Source organism: Phaethon aethereus (assembly GCF_964289735.1).
Source record: "Phaethon aethereus genome assembly, chromosome: 21".
Lineage (NCBI taxonomy): Eukaryota > Metazoa > Chordata > Aves > Phaethontiformes > Phaethontidae > Phaethon > Phaethon aethereus.
The window spans coordinates 5588563-5606768 of NC_138597.1; the positions used below are offsets into that span (position 1 = coordinate 5588563).

Sequence of the window (18206 nt, forward strand, 5' to 3'; positions counted from 1 at the left end):
CCAGACTGTAAGCACTCAGTTCTGAAGATTATTGGGACAGTGTTGCAGAGGAAAATCCTTTTTCTTTTGATCAGATTTCGGGTTCCTGAAAATCCCGCTCTTCTACAACATTGCCTACATGCAACAGTTGCATTGCCTTAATTACTGTGGTTTGGTTAAGTTGTATTGACTCCTGGTGAGAAAGTTTGTCTGGCTATGAAAATAGTTTTCCTATTTGGGGAGAAGAATGATATCAGTATAGAGCATTTCTATACCAATGCACCTATGTCACCAGTTATTATAGTCATAATAATACTGGCATAGCTGAACTGGTACAAGAACTACGTAAAGCAGACTTCAGTTAGAAACTTTGGCTTCATGAAGCCTTTCACCTTTCTTGCAGACTACTAACTAAGCTGTCTCTCCTCAGCAAGTTAAACTGAAAGTTATGCCACTCTGCTTTTTTGTTACCGCTCTCTGGTTTATCCTAGACACAAAATAAGCAGTGCAGAGGAAGTTTGAGACTACAAATCCCATTGCTCTGCAATAGTTTGGGGAGCGTTAACTTCCTTACACTCATTGGGAGATTCCAGCCGACATTGATAAATGCATTACCTCAGGAACAGCCTGTGAGCTTTTTCACACTGAGGTTCAAGCTGCCTTTAAGGATCTCCATTATGTTATCCCAAGAATCTCCAAACAGTGGAAGGCCAGTGTAGCCAGAGAGTAAGGTCTGGCTTTAACAGTTAGATCCTCACATGCTGTTGGCTTGCCACAAGCCTAGCATTGTCATGTGGGTGCATGAATTTAATTCCTATTTTAAAGACTGGCCTTCTTCATTAGCATGGGAGAGGAGGGAAAGAGAAGAAGAGAAATGTAATGATAGCATCTGAGATTTAACCGGGTAGTATAGGAACTGCTCACGCAGAGCTTCGTCTAAGTCCCCAGAAAACGTGACGGTGTGGCTGATTATAAGAGGCAGTAATACTTAAGCACCTGTTTAAAATGGCAAAAGATTTTGTCCTGACCTGTCTCTGGAGGAACCCTTGTGGCTTAGCAGTAAACATGTACACTGGACGGAGTAATGGGCACGATAGGTGCAAATGGACGTGTGATGAAAATGCCTTAGAAATTCTTCTATTAAAAAAAGAGGACTGGGAGCAAAAGTAGGAGCAGACTGTACAATGAGAGCACACAGTGGGCTGGGTTCCTTGCCAAATATTGCTCTGAAATAAAAGCCATTTTGAGGAGAAAGAACAAAAGTTGTCCTGTACCAGCATGTGTGTGCACTGAGCAGCAGATTTCTGGAGAACTTCATACTGCCCTTACGCCCTTCCTACTTTTTGTATGTCACTCCCCCACACCCCCAGATCTTCTCTGGCTGTGTCAGCAGTATGACCCCTCTGTCTAGCACCTGGCATGGGATTAGTGTTATTTCAAACCAGAGAAGGCATTTGAAATGAAGGTGCTTACTCCAGGGATGGTGGAACACTGTCTCCTTGCCCCTCTTCACACATGAACATGGATAGAGTCCAGACAGGGGCAAGTTGCTCTCCCCTGTCCCCCAGCATCCCTCACCTCGCAGACCAGCTTTACAGCATTGTCCTCACTCAGCGTCCATTTTCTAATAGCAAAATTACTGACCTCCACTATGCCTTAATGGCTGGCGGCTGTCAGCCTTTCCACTGCCTGCCTTTCTAAGTGGAAAGCTATTTCTTATATCCCATAAGACTGCTGCTCTTTGACTCCCTAATTGATTGAAGATCAAACCCAAGCACCCCCATTATATTTGTCACATGCACCTGCTTGTAATTCAGAGCCATGAGGTCCCAGTGCCTTCTCAGCTGGTGTGCGAGGTACGCAACGCTGCCTTCGCCTTCCTCCTTTTGCTTGCCGCCTTCCTGCAGTGCTCCCAAGCAGTCCACCCTGGTGCTGCCCTGGGATGAGAGCTGTGTGACGTTCCCCCTCCTGGTGGAGCTGAGTTGCATGGCGGGGTATGCCACACAACACTGCTCTTTACCTGCTGCCAAAGCCAGAGCATGTCTGGGGTCTGGGCGAAGCGGACAAGGCTATTCCGGGCAGCAGACGACTAGACACATGGCAGAGCAGGGCTCTGTGCTCCAGCTGTGAATCAGGCTCTTAGATTAGATTCGATAGCCCTTCTAATTGCCGTGACTCAAGGGAAGGAGGGAGGCAGGGCCCCTCCTGTCACTGGAGACATATTTTGCTGCTTTATGACACATTTCTTTCACAGCTTCCACTGGTTATTTTCTGTCAGACCCTTCTTCCTTCCTCTGCAACCCATTATTTTCTCCTTTCTCTTTTGTCCCTCCTTCCCCCTTTTTCTCTGAACCATGCACCACTTAATAACAGTCACCATATTCAATAAATATATTAAAGATCCCTCTGGGAAGCAAAGGCTGGACTTGGTCCAGAGTGCCAGGAAGCATGTCATTGACCTAATGAGGACATATATTTGGGGGGGGGGAGGGGGGGGGGGGGGGGAAGAGAGAGAAAATGGCTACTTACTTCTCAGGGATGCTGCAGGATGAAATACAATAAACAGCAAGAAATCCCTTCTTGCCCGGGAGGGAGATGTGAGACCGGAAAGAAAGGTGAAGTGTGAGAATAAAAGCAAATGAAATCTTGACCCGCAAGTGGTCTTGGCCACTTTCTGTAGCTCCTTGTATCTGACCCTTGCAACATCAATTCCGTGGTGGAGGATAACCCAGATGCCCCAAATCCAAGTCTCAGTCTTGCTGTAATCTTTAGGCCGTTCTTCCAGCCACCAGGTATGAGGTTTCCTGGAAGAGCCTACCCCTGTTCATTGCCCGCACAAGCTTCTTAATGTTGCCTGCCTGAATATAGCGTGGCAGAGGGAGCCTGTGGAAGCTGAGACGGTGATACATGCGAAGAGCAGGGAGGAGAGAGGAGCTAGCTCGGGCCGTCCAACCAAGCAGCCTCCATAATGGCACTGCAAATACATGTTCCCAAACTGCTTACCTGCAGCGTTGTGATTTGCGTTGCACGGGCCTCTCTGTGTGCTGAAGTGCTCTGTGTTTCCATGCAAGATGGTGGTACATGGGGCCTGACCCAGGGCACATTGAATTCCCAGTGACCGTGATGGTGTTGGGCTGGGCCAGTTGAACAGAAGTCCTTAACTCACCGTTTTGTCAAGACTGTCCCTTCAGTGCAGTCTTCTAAACCAGAGGATGTGGGGAAACCTTGCCAGTATTTTCTCTTCTCTGCGGCCTTGCTTGTGCTAGAGAATTGAAAGGTACGGACAAACTCCATCCAAAGGAAGTGTTGGTCTTGTAATTAAATGGCAGTAGAAAGTGGGTAGGAGATGGGGCTGTGATGGGTTCTCCTTCTGGCAGCAAGGACCCGTTCCTGTAGCTGGATGCTGCCCAGTATTCCCCACACTTAGATGGCACTGGTTACTGCAGCATGCACCTGGGACTGTGGAGCGAGCCAAAGGGAGCAGCAGAAAGCAAGCTGGCCACACTGCAGCAGCTCAGCTGCAGAGTGAGGATGTTACTGCCCCTGGAGTGGCAAGGCGTGGGCGGATGCCTGACTCACTCTGTTGGCCTCTTCCACGGTTGCCACTCTGGTGTTGAAAGCTTGCAGGGACCGCTAGGGTAAAAAAGAAATGACAGGGAAGGGGAAAAAAAACCTTTAAAATTAAAAACTATTCCAGCTGCTCTCCAATATTTTGCCAGCTCTGTCGCTTTCTTTTCTGGGCTGGATTCTCATTCCAGTACAGGCTCCAGGGATGACTTGAGTAGCCTCAGCCCTTCCTGTTAATTTTTTTTTGTCTGCATACATATATAAGCAGTTTCATTCTTTGCAAACCAAACCCTGACGTTCTAGTCCCTCCTCGCTGAGGTGCCTGATGCAGCAGTTAGTTCATTCCCCAGGCTTGTGTACCCCTCAGACCGCTCTCCCTGCTTACAAAGCTGCGCAGGGAACCTGTCTCTTCCTGTTGCTGTGGGGTCCATCTGGTCATTTTTATTGAACGCTTTCTAACTGATCACACTGTGTCTGAGACCTTGGGGGGATGAGGGGGTGGGAGAGACAGTAGCACCTTGTAGCACCTTTGCTTGCCTGGCTGTGGTTTTTCTTTTTTCCCCTTCCTTTTCTGTTATTAATTTGTAAGGGACTAGCTGCTGCTCGCCACTCTTTATACAACCCAAGGACGGGCTTATGTAGCTGATAGTTTGCAAATTATTAGTAATTTGATTTCAATTGGATGAATAACCTGTTAAAGCAAGATGTACATTAGCCTCAGAAATCTAATTGGTGATAACGGCATAGAGGTGTGGAATGAGTACTTGGTTCTGCTCCCTATCCCTCTCCCCTCCCCCAAAGATAATTAGGATTTAATTTCATTCTCACCTATTCATTTGTCTAAATATGGGTGTTTAATTATCCATCTCAGCAGATAGATGTTTCTGCCTCTATGTGGATCTGAGCTATTCCTTTGGTATGAGGTTTTCCCTCCCCCCTGCTTATAACTCTCTGATGCAGTGTTCTTCACTTTGAAGTTTAGCTGTCCTAAGTCTCATCATGAGCCATGCCTTCGCGCATCCTTCGGCACTGAGGATCGCTATCTGCAGTCTACCCGTGTCAGTAGCTACAACAGACCATGAGAAGTTACATTTTATGGAAGGCTGGAGAATTTAACTTAGAGACTGAACCCCAAGTGGAGAGCCAGGAGCCCAGGCACGCTCCGGCTGTGATGTCTGTTGCCTTTGCTGCCTGAGCAGATCATTTCTCCCTCCTTGTGCCCCCTTCGGCAGTGCGATGGCTGGGAGGTACCTGCCGACCTGCATCCCTGGCATTTGGGTGGGATGTGGACCCTCCCATAAAGGCACAGGCTGTGCAATCCCAGGATCTGAGTCAGAGAGCTGGAAGTGATGACAGTTCCCAGTGTGGATGGGCGCTTTTGAAGGAGGTGTATTAGCTGCACGGATAAAAGGAACGTTGCATCCCTGCTTTGAGAGTCCAGTATGAGAACACTTTCCACCTGCCAGGTCGTGTTCTAATAGATGGATGTCTCCTACACATTGTGAGGCCCAGAGCTGGGCGCCTGTGGAAAGGAGAGGCACGTGGTTAGCTGAGTTTTAGGGTGAGACAGAGTGGTTAGTGGTGCAGCAGAACAGGGTGCTCTGTTGCTGTGCATCTTTGTGTGCCAGCTACACGAGCTCTGTGAGGACCTGTGGAGCACACGCAGGGCTGTAATGGGAGCTCCGGTGTGGTCCACGGTGGGCTGTGGCCCACTCTTAGGCTCTGAACACTGCTTGGGGGCAGTGCATGTTGCCTTCGGAGGGAGGCCCATGGGGCAGGTTACCTTAACCACAGGTTTTCTGAATTGTAATTTTTTCATCAGGAAAGGGACCGTGAAGTTTTAATCAGACAAACATGGCGTTTAATCTACATATAGCTTAGGGCCCTTCAGTTTTTTTGAGGGCACTGAAGAATGTTTCATGGACAGAGAAACAGAAGCACAAGGTTCCTTTTCAGACTTGCAGTTCGATTTCCAGCTGGTCCCACAGAGTTCATTGCTGTGCAGTATTCGGCGCCCTCCCCACTTCCACTGTGCAGCTGCCAGGATTTGATTTGCACAGTGCAAGGTGCTGAGCTGGAATTAAAGGGGGTTTATGAAGGTTTTGTGTGTGTAGGAAAACTTGTATTCTACGGAGCGCTGCGAAATCAGGCTTACCACCCTCCACCAATTCCACTCCCTTGTGAGCAGGCCAGACCCTTCCAGGCCCGTTAGGGCCGTAAGGGCTTTGGCTGGCTTGAATTTGCTTTGAACTTTGGGTTCAGATCAGCTTACCTGGAAAGTCCAAATGTGTCCCAGAGTTTGACCAAGCTTCAGTTCCTGGAAATTTTACTCAGTGCCCCAGTTTGGCCTGTCCTTTCCAGAAAGTTTTCAAACGTTGTCTGAATTTTAACTTTGAAGAACAACTGTTATTGCTGTAAGTTCAGTAGCTGGGAAGTACCTATTCCATTTCTATTTGCAAATCAAATGTTGGGAAGATGGAAAGCTGGGATAGGTTTTCTGAACTGTTACATAGGAAGAGGAAGAAGAATAGGAAAAACTAGGTACACATGGAACTACTAAGTACAGTTCTGAGCACAGCTTAATTGGTGGAAGTTAATATCTACTAAAATCTGAAAATCCCCTAGAAGAACTACTTGCCCCTGAAAGAACGACTTAGAGAGGAACTAGACTCCCTTTCTGAGCCAGTCTTGCAGGAAGAGCACGAAAGGTAGGCTATCACATTAGTAAAACTTGCAGCAGCATCATGTCTTGGATGTGAAATTATTTCCGTGCTAAGAGTTGTTTTCAGTTGATTTCTGAACTAGGCTGAAGCAGGGGCACCCATCCTGGGAAGCACTTAAACAGACACTCAAACCTGAGTTAAGTCCCATTGACTTCACTGGTCATGCTTAAGTGTTTTCTGGCCCAATTCAAAGCTTCAAATCGGAAGACAGACTCTCGTTTACTTCTGCAGGTTTTAGATTAGGCTTTATCTGTAGTCACATGGTCTTCAGCTACACATCGTTGCTTTTTCTAGTTGAGGACAGAGGCAGGAGTGCTATAGGGATACACAAAATACGCAAAAGTGGATTTGGCCTCTGCTACTTGTGATATTTGCAGCCAGTTCTGTTTAATGCTTTGGGAACCTACATCTGCAGGAGCTGATTTATATGCACAGCTAGAAACCAGCATGTTCACTGGCAGATGCTGAGAGATGTGGGAGTGGGTTTGTGCAAGGATATGGGCTTGCTTGCCAGTTTGGTCTCAAATGGCTGGGGTTCTCATCAATCACGATGACATGGAGAAACAGTGGTGGTCACAGAACTCCTCTGGGTGGCAGGGGAGATCGGTGCTCCCTGATATCGAGTGGAGACGTGAGACCACAGAAGGTCAGGCATCTGCCTGAGCCCTCTGGGTTGGTGTAGATGCTGTCTAGTAGCAAGGGGGGAAAAAACCCCCAACCCCCTTGGCTGCTCTGTCTTAATGTTCTTCTAGAATCTGCTGTTCCTGCTTGTCAGCAGGCAGAGTGACAGAATATGTGAAATGAATTTCCGAGGTGGAACATTGCTAATAATTTATTTACAGCTGGGGCAGGTGTGGAGGAGGGAATACAGGGCAGACGTATTTGGATTTTCTTCATAAAATGTCAATGCTTAGTTCATTCCGCTTCCTCTGAACATGTCCTATTAATAGAGACAACATCCTGAAGTCCCTACACCTATTAGGGAGACTGCATGCAGCAAAGAGAAGTTCTCTCGCCGCTGTACAGCTCACCTGCAGGTCTCTCGTGTACAGCACTGTGAGTCTTGCTGTGGACACTCAGGACTGCCATGTGTGTGCAGTGTGGCTCGTCACAGCTCCCCACAGCTCAGAAGAAGGCAGTAGTTGTGGTTGAGAGCTAAGGAGAGGGAGTTTGAGAGGACCATGGGTGGGCTGTCGTGGTGGAGCAGATCTTTTAAGTGGCAAGAGATGCAGTGTTCAGCATGTGCCATTGACCTCTCTGTTTGTTTGTTAACAGGATACACACCCACTGGGATTTAAACATCTCCTTCCGAGAGACCTCTTGCAGGTACCATTTTGGGGCACCCTCTTTGTATGGTAGGCTAAGAGTTTATGATATGTTACTGGCATATGGATGCTGTTAGATGTAAATGAACATTTCTAACTGTCAGTGCTGTGTTTTTTTTTCTTTCTCCCTTTACCACATATCCTTTCTTTTGTTTTTTTTCTTTCTCCCTTTACCACATATCCTTTCTTTTGTTTTTATTTTGGGGAAAGTTGTCTGTGGGGGGAAACAGTCTCTTTTATGTTAGAAGGGAGAATTGATTAGACCTGTAAAGAAAGCCCATTTTTGGTTTTGATATGTCTACTCTGGCCCCTTTTTGGAAAACTGCAAGGTTGGAGTGGCCCAGATCTATTTCCTGACATGAGAGACAAGGCAGTCTGCATCTTGTTTGCAAAAGTGATTCTTTGCACAAAAGCCTCATCGAAGGCCAAACTGAATTGCTCAGGAGTTGCAGTGTTGTGCTTAGCAAACTTGAAGCGGTGCTGCTGTAAAAGGTGGGCCTGTGAATGCAAATGACAAGAATCACTAGATGACAGATTCTTTAGATAATATGATACCACTGAGATGCCCTGGTCCTGCAAAAACTTATGCATGTAGGTGTCTGACTGCAGGGTTTAAGTATGAAGTGTTGGAGCAAGTAGGACTCTGCATTTTGCAATATGAAGTATGAATGGGTTGAACCACAGCTGCCAAAGTGCAGTGCAAGAGTATTTACAAGTCACCTTGGGAAAAAGTTGACATTCAAAGAATAACAAGTGTTTTACAAAACATAAACAAAAGAAATGACGTAGAAGTCTGAATTGTGAGAAGGATTGCCAAACCAGTCTGGTATACTGGATTTAGAGTCTGTTTTCATGCAGTAACAGATACCCTAAGAAGGTGGGAATTCATAAATTGAAGATAGCCAGTTACAAACATGAATACTCCTTTGTGACCTCTGGGTCAGTTGACGCCCTGAGCATAGTGCATTTTCTTTATGTGTGGCTAGTAGTCATAAACTTTTCTGACCCTTTAAAAATATAGCTGCAGAAATTTGCCTCTGCACTAGAAAAAGAAAACTGGAATTTTAAGATTTCTCTTTTATACTCAATTGCCGCATCCGAGTGAAATAGTTGAGCCTGGCAGGTGCTGCTTGTTTTTCTAAAACAAGAAAAATTAATCTGTGCAGCTGTGAAACTTCTTGAGGAACATAGAAGGAGGTAGATAGGGTGCAGAGCAGTCCAAAATCTCGTTCTGTATGTGCTTGTACATATGTGGATACTGTAGAAATACAGATCGGGTCTATTGGATTTGCTTGCAAATAGCAGCCCACTAATAACTTTTTTGTTTTGCTAAAAGTAGTTTCTGATGCTTTGTGTAAACTTCCTGTTCAGTTAGAGATTTAAAACCAGTAGGAAAATACTACTACTACTGCTGCTGCTGCTGCTGCTGCTGCTGCTACTTGTGGAATTGCCCACTGCATGCTAGACACTTCTCAAACATTTAAGAAACAATTCATACTCTGTAGAGATCGGATTGTCTGGAAAAGGGAGTGCAAATAATTTAATCTGATGACTTTTGTGACAAGACTTAATGGGTATGAGACTCAGTGCAGCAAATACAGTGTTTACTCAAGAGAACATTTTTGAAGAGCTTAGTGAGACATACCTATCGGTGTTGAGGCTGATGTGGGCATTTTCCTGTTATATCTGCAAGCCTCAGAATGTTTTGCATATGTAAGCATCAGTTACAGGAGCAGGCAGTATTAGAAATTACTTCCATCCCCATCACGTTCCCTTTAAGCACAGTGCTAACAAGTTCTGTCCCTGGTCTGTGTGCTCCCCAAAAAGCTGTGCACAAGAGTGAAAGTGGACAGCAGAGAAGTGAAGGACAAATAGTCTCTGTCATTTTAACCCATTCACACATACCCATTCCCTCCCTCCCCCAACCTGAGGACAATTTGGACTGTTCTGTTGGCAACATTGGTGTGTGAAGTTCATAGCCTAAACTGTGCACTTGGAGAGACAAGTTCATCTATAATTGAGTGCTGGGGTATGAATTAAGTCTCGGCATCCCCATTAGGCTCGGCAGAGGCAGTGGGGAGTGCAGGGTGGTAAATCTGTACTGATTCATACTCCGTTAGGGAATGAGTGAGGGCAGAGGTATTCACTGGTATTTAAGTAAGCACAGACTTTGGCCCTGAAGCAGAAACCCCCATAATTCCTAAAATTTACAATGTTAAGAACACAGAATCCCACCCTGATCAGTAAGCATCTAGAAGGCACATGTCACCCAGCACTCCTATAAAAAGAGCTGAAGTTTTTTGTACTTCAGCCTTTAGAGTAAAATCTCTGGTTTGTTGCTCTAAGCTTTTGGGATTCTAAAATACAAAGGAATGGATTCCTTCCAGGCAGACCCTTTCATGATAAATTTCAGCCAAGAGCAAAGTTTTATGGCTGAGTTATAAACTCCTAAAAGGCAGAGGTTTGTAATGGAAGTGCTGAAACAAGCCTTAATTAAGAGCCATGTGAACAACAATTCTGCACAATGGAAACTAAGAGTACAAACACCTTTGGAAATTAGAATTCCTAGCTTAAAAAAAATTCTGAACTTTCAATGCATAGAATAAAATAATGGTCTGATTTTTATGCCAACAAGTACACTTTTTGGGCTTCCTCAGCTTAACTGCTTCTTCCCTTCAGCTTAGCTCTCTCCTGCAGAAACATCAGTAGTTCCTCCTGGATACAGAAGTTTTGCTTTTGCAGATTAAACGGTTAGTCCAACTATCAAAAAATGTGCCCATCCAGCTAGCTGAGAAGAAAACAACACGTTATGCTATGTGGCAAAGAAAGTAATTTGTGTGTTTATGTGTCGGTACAGAAAAAGGTTAAGTGACCTAAATTGCCACACAGTTTTGTAAAACATCTGACATATCTAAAATACATCATGGGGCGGCAAAAAGGTTTAGCTGACCTTTGTTCTTAGTGACCTGCATAATTCAGCACATGGGAGTTACACAGGTCATCCCAAACCCACGCCAGGAAATCATTACAATGCACCACGCCTGCATGAACACACACAGTCACCATGCTACTTAAAATCAAGCAGGTCTGAGAACTGCCATTGCAATTTATCTGCCTCTTTTTCGTAAGTTTGTCTTTGATCTTCCTTTCCAAATTGTCAGAGAGTACCTGGATTCATTTGCTTTAGCCACCTTAGAATTGCTGTCTGCCTTGCACTGGATAAAAAGACGTCTAACTGGATACAAAACATACTATATGCAAAGAACCAAAAGCTCGAGATAGGGGAGTTGTCCTGAAAGGGGAGATTAGGATCTCTCCTTGTCTTGCCAGGTGCTTTGCTCCCTTCCCTTTTAAGCTTTGAAGTTAATACAGGTTTAAGTTTTTGTTTATAGCTAGACTTCCTTTAAAATTGCCTTTTAAAGATAGAATTCCCTTCTCTGGGCATATTGTTCCTGGAATAATTTGCTGAAATGTGTTAAAGTTGTTCAGTAAATGATGCACTTCTCCTTCTATTTCAAGACAAGCCTGTCAAATTTTGAAATAATAAACACAAGGATAAAGCCTGGTCTCTGCCAAAAGATGCCTATTCTCTGCTCCCATTGATTTCAGTGTGAGTCACAGCTGCTCAGCACCGCAGGCAGGATTACCTTTCTGAGGTCGAGGCATCTCATGAAAATAAATTGTGGAATAAAAGGGAGTTCCAGGGAGGAAAAGGATTTTCCTTCTATTTGTTTATACTTGATGTCTTGAGGGAGCTGCAGGGAGGTGAGTGAGAAATACATAAGAGGCCATGCATGTTAATACCATGCAGTGATGCAGCTCAGGATGGAATAAACATTTTGCCCACCTCAGAGTTTCAAGACATTGTCTTGATGCGATTAAGCCATCCTTGTTTCCAAGGAAATCAAGAGTTGTTTAGTGTTGCCCATGTTAAAGATGGCCTGACTGGTAGAAAAGAAGATGGTATGTCATTTGGTTAAAGCTGCATAAAAAGACATGGAGCATAGCAGAGAACTGGGCTAGGCTTCTTGACGTTCAGCCACGTGCTTTAGCTTTTGGCTGCATGGTAAGCAAACTCTGAACGAGTATCTGAGGTAGCATTTCTGTCTTCAAAGTCCTGTGGTGGTGCAGGCATAAAACAGTGACAAAGGAAAGAGGCAGGAGCGTGCAAGAGAGTGTCTTCACTGCTGTATGAACAAAAAGCCACTTGAGGGCTTATTGGGCCTGCCAGGGGATAATTTCATTCCAGGTACCAGCCACATGAAGGCTGCATAAGGAGATGGAAGGAAAACAAAGGCATCATTTGCCCAGAGCAAATAAAGTGTATTTAACAACAACAGTTTAAACAAAGATTACAGTGGTGTGTAACCAGCCTTTCTGGATGGGCATGAACCATATTAGAATGTATTTTAGACAGACAGACAGGCATTTGGCCAAGAGCCTAGGTATCCGTGTTGAAGTGTATGTGTATGTTTAAATCTGACTATAACGTACTTGGTGGGCCTTTCCACAATGATTTAACCCTAGCATAAACCCTTACTCAGCCAGAACTGAGTTTAAACAGCAGTGCCTACACTGGATTGTTACACGTACGTATTTGGTCTATTGTGGTACAGCTGCACACTTCTTAGAAAACTGTATTTAAGGAGGAATGAAACAGGTTAGTCAAGAAGGAAGAGGACATTAAACAAATGAGGCCAAGTGTAAGAAGCACAGATGAAAAATACATGGGAAAAGGGACAGGAGAAAAAAATCTAAAGGGAAATTCACTCATTTAGCTCATTCCTTTGGAAGATACACAGGGAGAGAAAAGGAACGCAGGAGAGGAGGATTGAAAAGTAGATGGTTCTGAATATGTCAAGGCTGATGCTGACTCAGCAGAAAGTGTTGCTGTGTGATGCAGGTAACGTTGTCAAGAGCCAGAGCGTCCTGCTGCTCTGCCTTTTGAGGATTGATATAGGATGGCTTCTGGGCTGTCTATTTATTTATTTATTTTTCTTAGTAATCTTTTGCCTTGTAAACTAGGAGACCTGAAGTATGTACTAAAAGGTCACAAGAAATTTTTAGCACCTGGAAGCTAGATGTGACCCCTTTACACCTTGCAGTCTTTAGCATCTGCTGCTAAAAGAGCTGGTATTTGTCAGATAAACACCTTCAAGTTACAGCAGAAAAATCAGACAGTGGCAGAGGGACAAGAGTGCCTTCAAATGGGGATCTGCATTCACCCTTCCATGTCAATCACTTGATTTCTGCCTTGACGCCAACGGACAGCAGGGCTGAAGCAGTAGCTCCAATGAAAAAGCTGATAGTGAGCTGAACTAAACAGAATGAGTCAGATTTTGCCCATTTGATTTAAGTCAGGACAGGGAAGACTGGTGAGATACCAACTGTATGTAGATGTGCAGAGCTGTTTCCGTAACTCGTGATGACTTTGGAGGACAACTGCGAAGCTGACTCTTGATGGTATGCTATAGAAAGCTTAAAAAGGTCCCAGTGAAAGACCGCAGAATGTATTAGCCATGACTTCTGCATTGGTATGGGGAGGACACTTACTTAACATGAGGCTGAATTTGGGCCTTTCAGATTATTTCTTTGGTGGCTTTGGGACGCAGACTGCTTAAGGAAATGTTTTAATCCTCATCTTGGTGGAATACACCTTTGTAACTGTTAAAGTTAAAGCTGTGAACCAGGACGTGGTTCCTGAAGGCAAAGCCAATAAATGCAAGGAAGCTCTTGGCTAATGCCACTGTTGTTGGCAGTCAAGGTATGGCTACGTGGAGACAATATGTTGGAAGGAAAATACTTTCCAGATGGGTGAACTCAGTTTGTTCATCAAACAGTGACATACCTGTTTGATTTTAGACAATAGTTATCCAACAAGTAAATGGATGTGTTCTTTTTTTTAACTGGAAGATGAGAAGTAAAGTAAATCCACACCAAATCCGCATGGTTGGTAGACATTAATAAGAAAGTTCTGTGTCAGAATAAAGAGCATTTGAGAAGTTTCAACCAAGGAGCTAAGCCTCCAATTCTTCAGAAAAAAATACGAGCAACCTTTGCTTTGCTTGCATTTGATCACCCTCAAAGCATCCATGTGAAGTTTGAAAGTGTAGATATTCAGCTAAAACGGGAGGAGCTGCTACGTATGGGCCTGATGTTCCATCAGCTGCTTTTTGGGGACTTCAGATACCAACAGGACAGACTTCTGGCTCTGTGCTATAGAGTATATGGTTTCCTTTTACTTGTGGATCTAAACCCCCTGAAAGACTGATACTGGCAGGAAACAAAGTCAGTCATTCTTGACACCATCTTGCTGGAAGGCACTGATGAAATTCAGATACCTACAAGGCAAGAGGGAATGTTCAATCAAGAGTAATGCTCTTCATATTTATCCCCAGTATGTTGTCATCTCTTTAGTGTATCTTTCATGAGAGGGGGAGTATAATGGACCTTTTGGAGGGCAGCTGAAAGGATTCTAGATAAACCAAGCATGTGAAGGCATCTTAAGACCTTGGTATATTGTTGAGATATACATAAGCTTGGTTGCAGCTTTTGGGGAGCACTCTTGATATATTTCAGCTGCATACAGCGATCGAAAAGAGCATCATATCCTTCTGCTTTTAGATTGTATGTTGTATCAAAACTTCAAGGGCATGTTTCTGGAATAGGAGGTATTCTGACCTCCCTCTTCACACCCTACTGTGAAATTGAAAGGATTCAAATATAAGTCTGTCTTGTCACATATCCACATTGGATATGTGAGTGATTCCTGTAGATCATCAGTTCCCACTGTTCATTGTCTAAACTTAGACCCTATCACCCATTTAAAATCGCTCATCTGAGTATTTTAATATTTCATCATTTCAAAGCAGGCGGCTTAATGAATTGAGAAAACGAAGAGAATTTGAGATATTTAAAGAGACCTTATATCCATTAGGTACATCGGCTGTGTGTCAGCAACACATTCTTTTTATTGGCTGAGCAAAACATTTCTATTTGTCTGTTACTGAGGAACATTGGAATGCAGCATCTAGACAAGTCCAGAACTTCAGGGAACGCTCTACATGTCAGCAGGACAAGCCTATTGATTTTGGTACAAATCAGATGTGCCAAAAAACCGGTCAGGATAAAAATCAGGACCTCCAGGCTGCCTGGTGCTGCAGGCAGAGGAATCATTTGGCCCTTCCCTGCACTTGCATGTAGCAGCAGGAGCAGCTGCTTAGCTTAGAGGGTGAGGCTGGGTGTTGGATTCTGACAAGTAACAGAGTTTTCAGAAGTATTTTTTAAGGGATGAGTTTGGTGATCCAGCATGGGAGACCTAGGAACTTGAGGAAATCTGGAGTAAGCAGGGATGATAAGGTTGGTGTTAATGACAAACTGGGGAACTGAAAGAAGGGTTTATAAATTTGCATGGGAGCACACTGAGCCCCTGTGAAACCATGTAAAGGAAAACGAAGAGACACTGAAGCTCTAGGATTAGGGAGGGATCCAATGTGAGCTGCAGGAGTCCATGAAGCAAGGAGTATTGGAGGTTGACTCACAAGGTCTGTATAGTGAGGAGGCAGGGGAGGAGCAGAATGGAGATAGGTTTAGGTACTCGTGAAATGTATTTCACTCACAATAAGAGGTTGCCACATGTATGTGACACCCCACTCTCCAACTGCATTTCTGCTTGCCATGGTTACCTTCATTATTCTTTTAGTGAAACTTTTTTTATTAGTGGCCAAGGTGAGCTGTAGCTTGTGCTTGGGAAGGGGAAGGAGTGATCAAGAGTATGGGCTTGAGGGATGTTCAGAGGAGAAATGTACAGACACTGGTAGTGGTTGTGGCAGATGAGCTGTTGAAGATGGACCATTATGGAAAATGCTTCTGAACGCTGGTGAACTTGTGTTGAGTTGCTGCCCAACAAGTGTGTGTGTAGAAGGTAGAAGTCAAAGATGTTGTCAAGGAGCTAGTCATGGGTACTTGGATGCACAGCTGCACTAAGGAAAAATGGCAGGTGGGAGAAAAGAGTCTGTAACTAACCTTCAGGCTTCTTGCCAACTTGGGATGCTGGGTTCCATGTCCTTCTGAGAGGAAAATAGCACAAGACATTCGGGTTTCCTGCCTCAGAAGAGAGCCGGGGCAGTAAGACTGGCAGAAAGAGCAAGAGACTGCTATGAACAGCAATGCAAGCGTCATATGGGGATGGTGCTTCCCAGGAGCTGCACCTTGCCAATGGTAGTCTTGCACAGTGCTTACACCATGCTTTTGTAATCCCTATACTTTGTACAAGTCTAGGTGAGGTGTCTCATCCGGAGAGCTGCTGTGTCCTGCTAGTGATGGAGGAGTAGTAAAGTAACTGACTGTCTTGAAGGTTTTCCCTACCTTGTTTGGATTCAGGCTCTCATTATTTCTAATGCTTCGTGCCCTTCTTTTCTCAGAAGTCATTGCGCTCCTTTATCCTGCTGCACAGTAAGCTTTTTGGCTCCAAGATTACAACTGTGGTGGAAATGTAGGATTCAAGATGCATTAGGCTTGTCTGATAGTTTTTCAGGCTCGGAAGCCCTATCTGCATTACTGCAGACAGGAGGGAAATCTGAGGCTAAGATGTCTAGCGTGGGCATTCCTCTTGCCAGATGCTTTTGTGGCACATTAGCGGATGGGCACATGTCAAAACCATGTGCCCATGAATAAGGTGCCAGTAATGATAGACTGGGTTTGTGCTTCATCTCAGTGCTTTATCTCTTCCCCATCTCCAGTCCAGCACCAATGTGGTGTAGTTCCATCTTCTTTTTATTTATGGGCTTGCAGAGAGACGAATGACAAAGCAGGATTACAATAAAATCATCTTTGTACTTATTTCCACCTAATTTTGGAGTTGCCAGCTCTACTGATCATTTTTATGAACTGTCATGAGCATTAATGAAATTTTATGAGCATTTTGCTTGTGACATTGCAAGATGATTTTTTCCCCCCCAGATAAGTCAGGAGGGAGAATTAGGGCTGTACTAGGGTTGGGATTTTCAGGCCTCTCAGCTCCCTCCAGTTGGTAAAACTAGTTTACCTCTTCCTCTTTCCTCATTTCCCTTCCCTCGCCTTTCCCCTTGCCTTCCCCTCTTTGCCTGCGTCTGATGGGCGACATCTCATCAGAAGGTGGAGATACCGAGAGGCGGAAGTGGGGTGCTGGTAAATTATTATCTGTCAAGGTCTATTTAAGACTTATGTCTAAGAAGGACAGAGAGTGACTGAGAGGGTTTTTTTTAATCAATTATGAAGTTTTAAAAGGCAACCAGAAGACTGAGCAATAAAAATACAACGAGGGAGGCCAAGGAATGAGAGGCAACTGTGCCCCGAGCTTTGCCTTCTGGAACTCATGCTTCTGTCTTCTGTCTAGAGCACAAAATTCTCAGGGGTACAGCTTACTTCTGTGGCAATTGGAGGTAGGTGGGAATCTTTCCATTAGGTTCAGCAGCCTAAGCTGGATTCCTGAATAACAAGGCCAGTTTGCACTTGGTTCAGCACGTGAAAGTGCTGTTGAACACATTGCTGGCTACAATGTCAGTCGTCGGGTAGATGGGGGCTCTAGGTTTTTACAGCCCATAGAGAAGTTAGAGATGAACTCGGGAAATAAGGAGAGGGAGCCAGAGAGCGCAGCACAAGGTAGCTTGCCTCCCAGCAGTTGCCTCATTGCGATTCATGAAGTGGCGGGTCAGAGGAGCTGAGGCTGCCCAGCTTATGCCAGAGAGGTCCTGGAGCGTGAGAAGTGGGATGGGGAGAGGCAGTAAGGTGGAGAGAGGTCTGGAGAAGGGAGGCAGCCCCTCTGCCCCTCAGAGCTGCACACACACGTGCTCACTTGCATCCAGCTTCTTTGCCTGGGGCTTATCTGCGCATCTCTGATGGAAGAGCGACGCAGCCTGTCAGCGGGTCATGCTGCCAGTTGTCTAACAGCGAAACAAACGCTGCTGCTCCGCCTTGCACCCCCCGGCCTCATCCACCTCTTTGTTGGTCACCTGATCAGAGCCTTCAAATCCTTGACCCAAATCCTCCTGTGCCCAGCTTTAGGTCTTATCCTGCTGTGGCTGTTCTGTCCACCGTCGACCTGAGAGGAGAAGTATTGGCTGTGCGCTGTGTGATTAGGGAGATGGTCCTGGATGTTTTGAGCTGTGTGCAAGGTGATAAGCAGGAGTGAGGGAGGAGGGGACGAGCCCTTGATCGGTCTGAGCTGCAAGCTTTCCCTGATCCCCATCCCTCCTCTGTTTCTGCTGACTCAGTGACCCTAGTTTTACTGCCTGGGAGTATTGGAGACAGTGACCTTGCCTGTCTGCTCAAGGACCTCTGGCACTAAAGGCCATGCCAGGGCAAACCAAGACGTGCTGAGGAGAAAGTTATTTTGCAGAATTTCTTATCCCAAGATGCCTCTCAGCTCTGCTGGGCTGGAAGTTGGTTAATCCTGTACTGATGTGGTGCTGCGCATGTGGCAGGGAGTCAGAGCGGTCATCTTGTGAAATGTGCTGCTTTTTTTCTGGGTAGGAAGGTTTACATACTAGTGAGGAAGAAGTTGAGAGGACTTGTCAGCCTTTTGGAATAAACAGAGTATTTTACTCCCAGAGCACTCGATTCAGTATGGTCA

At 45.1% G+C, this 18206-nt stretch overlaps 1 protein-coding gene across 1 annotated transcript in view; it reads left to right on the forward strand.

Moving 5' to 3' along the window:
* The window catches only part of SAMD11 (sterile alpha motif domain containing 11), a gene marked incomplete at its 3' end in the record, with an annotated part of 125080 nt that overhangs the window by 41633 nt on the left and 65241 nt on the right, over nt 1–18206 (forward strand). Inside the window, exon 4 of the mRNA XM_082009342.1 lies at nt 7545–7595. Within this exon, the coding sequence (XP_081865468.1) occupies nt 7545–7595 (51 nt within the window). The remainder of the gene's footprint in view (nt 1–7544; nt 7596–18206) is intronic.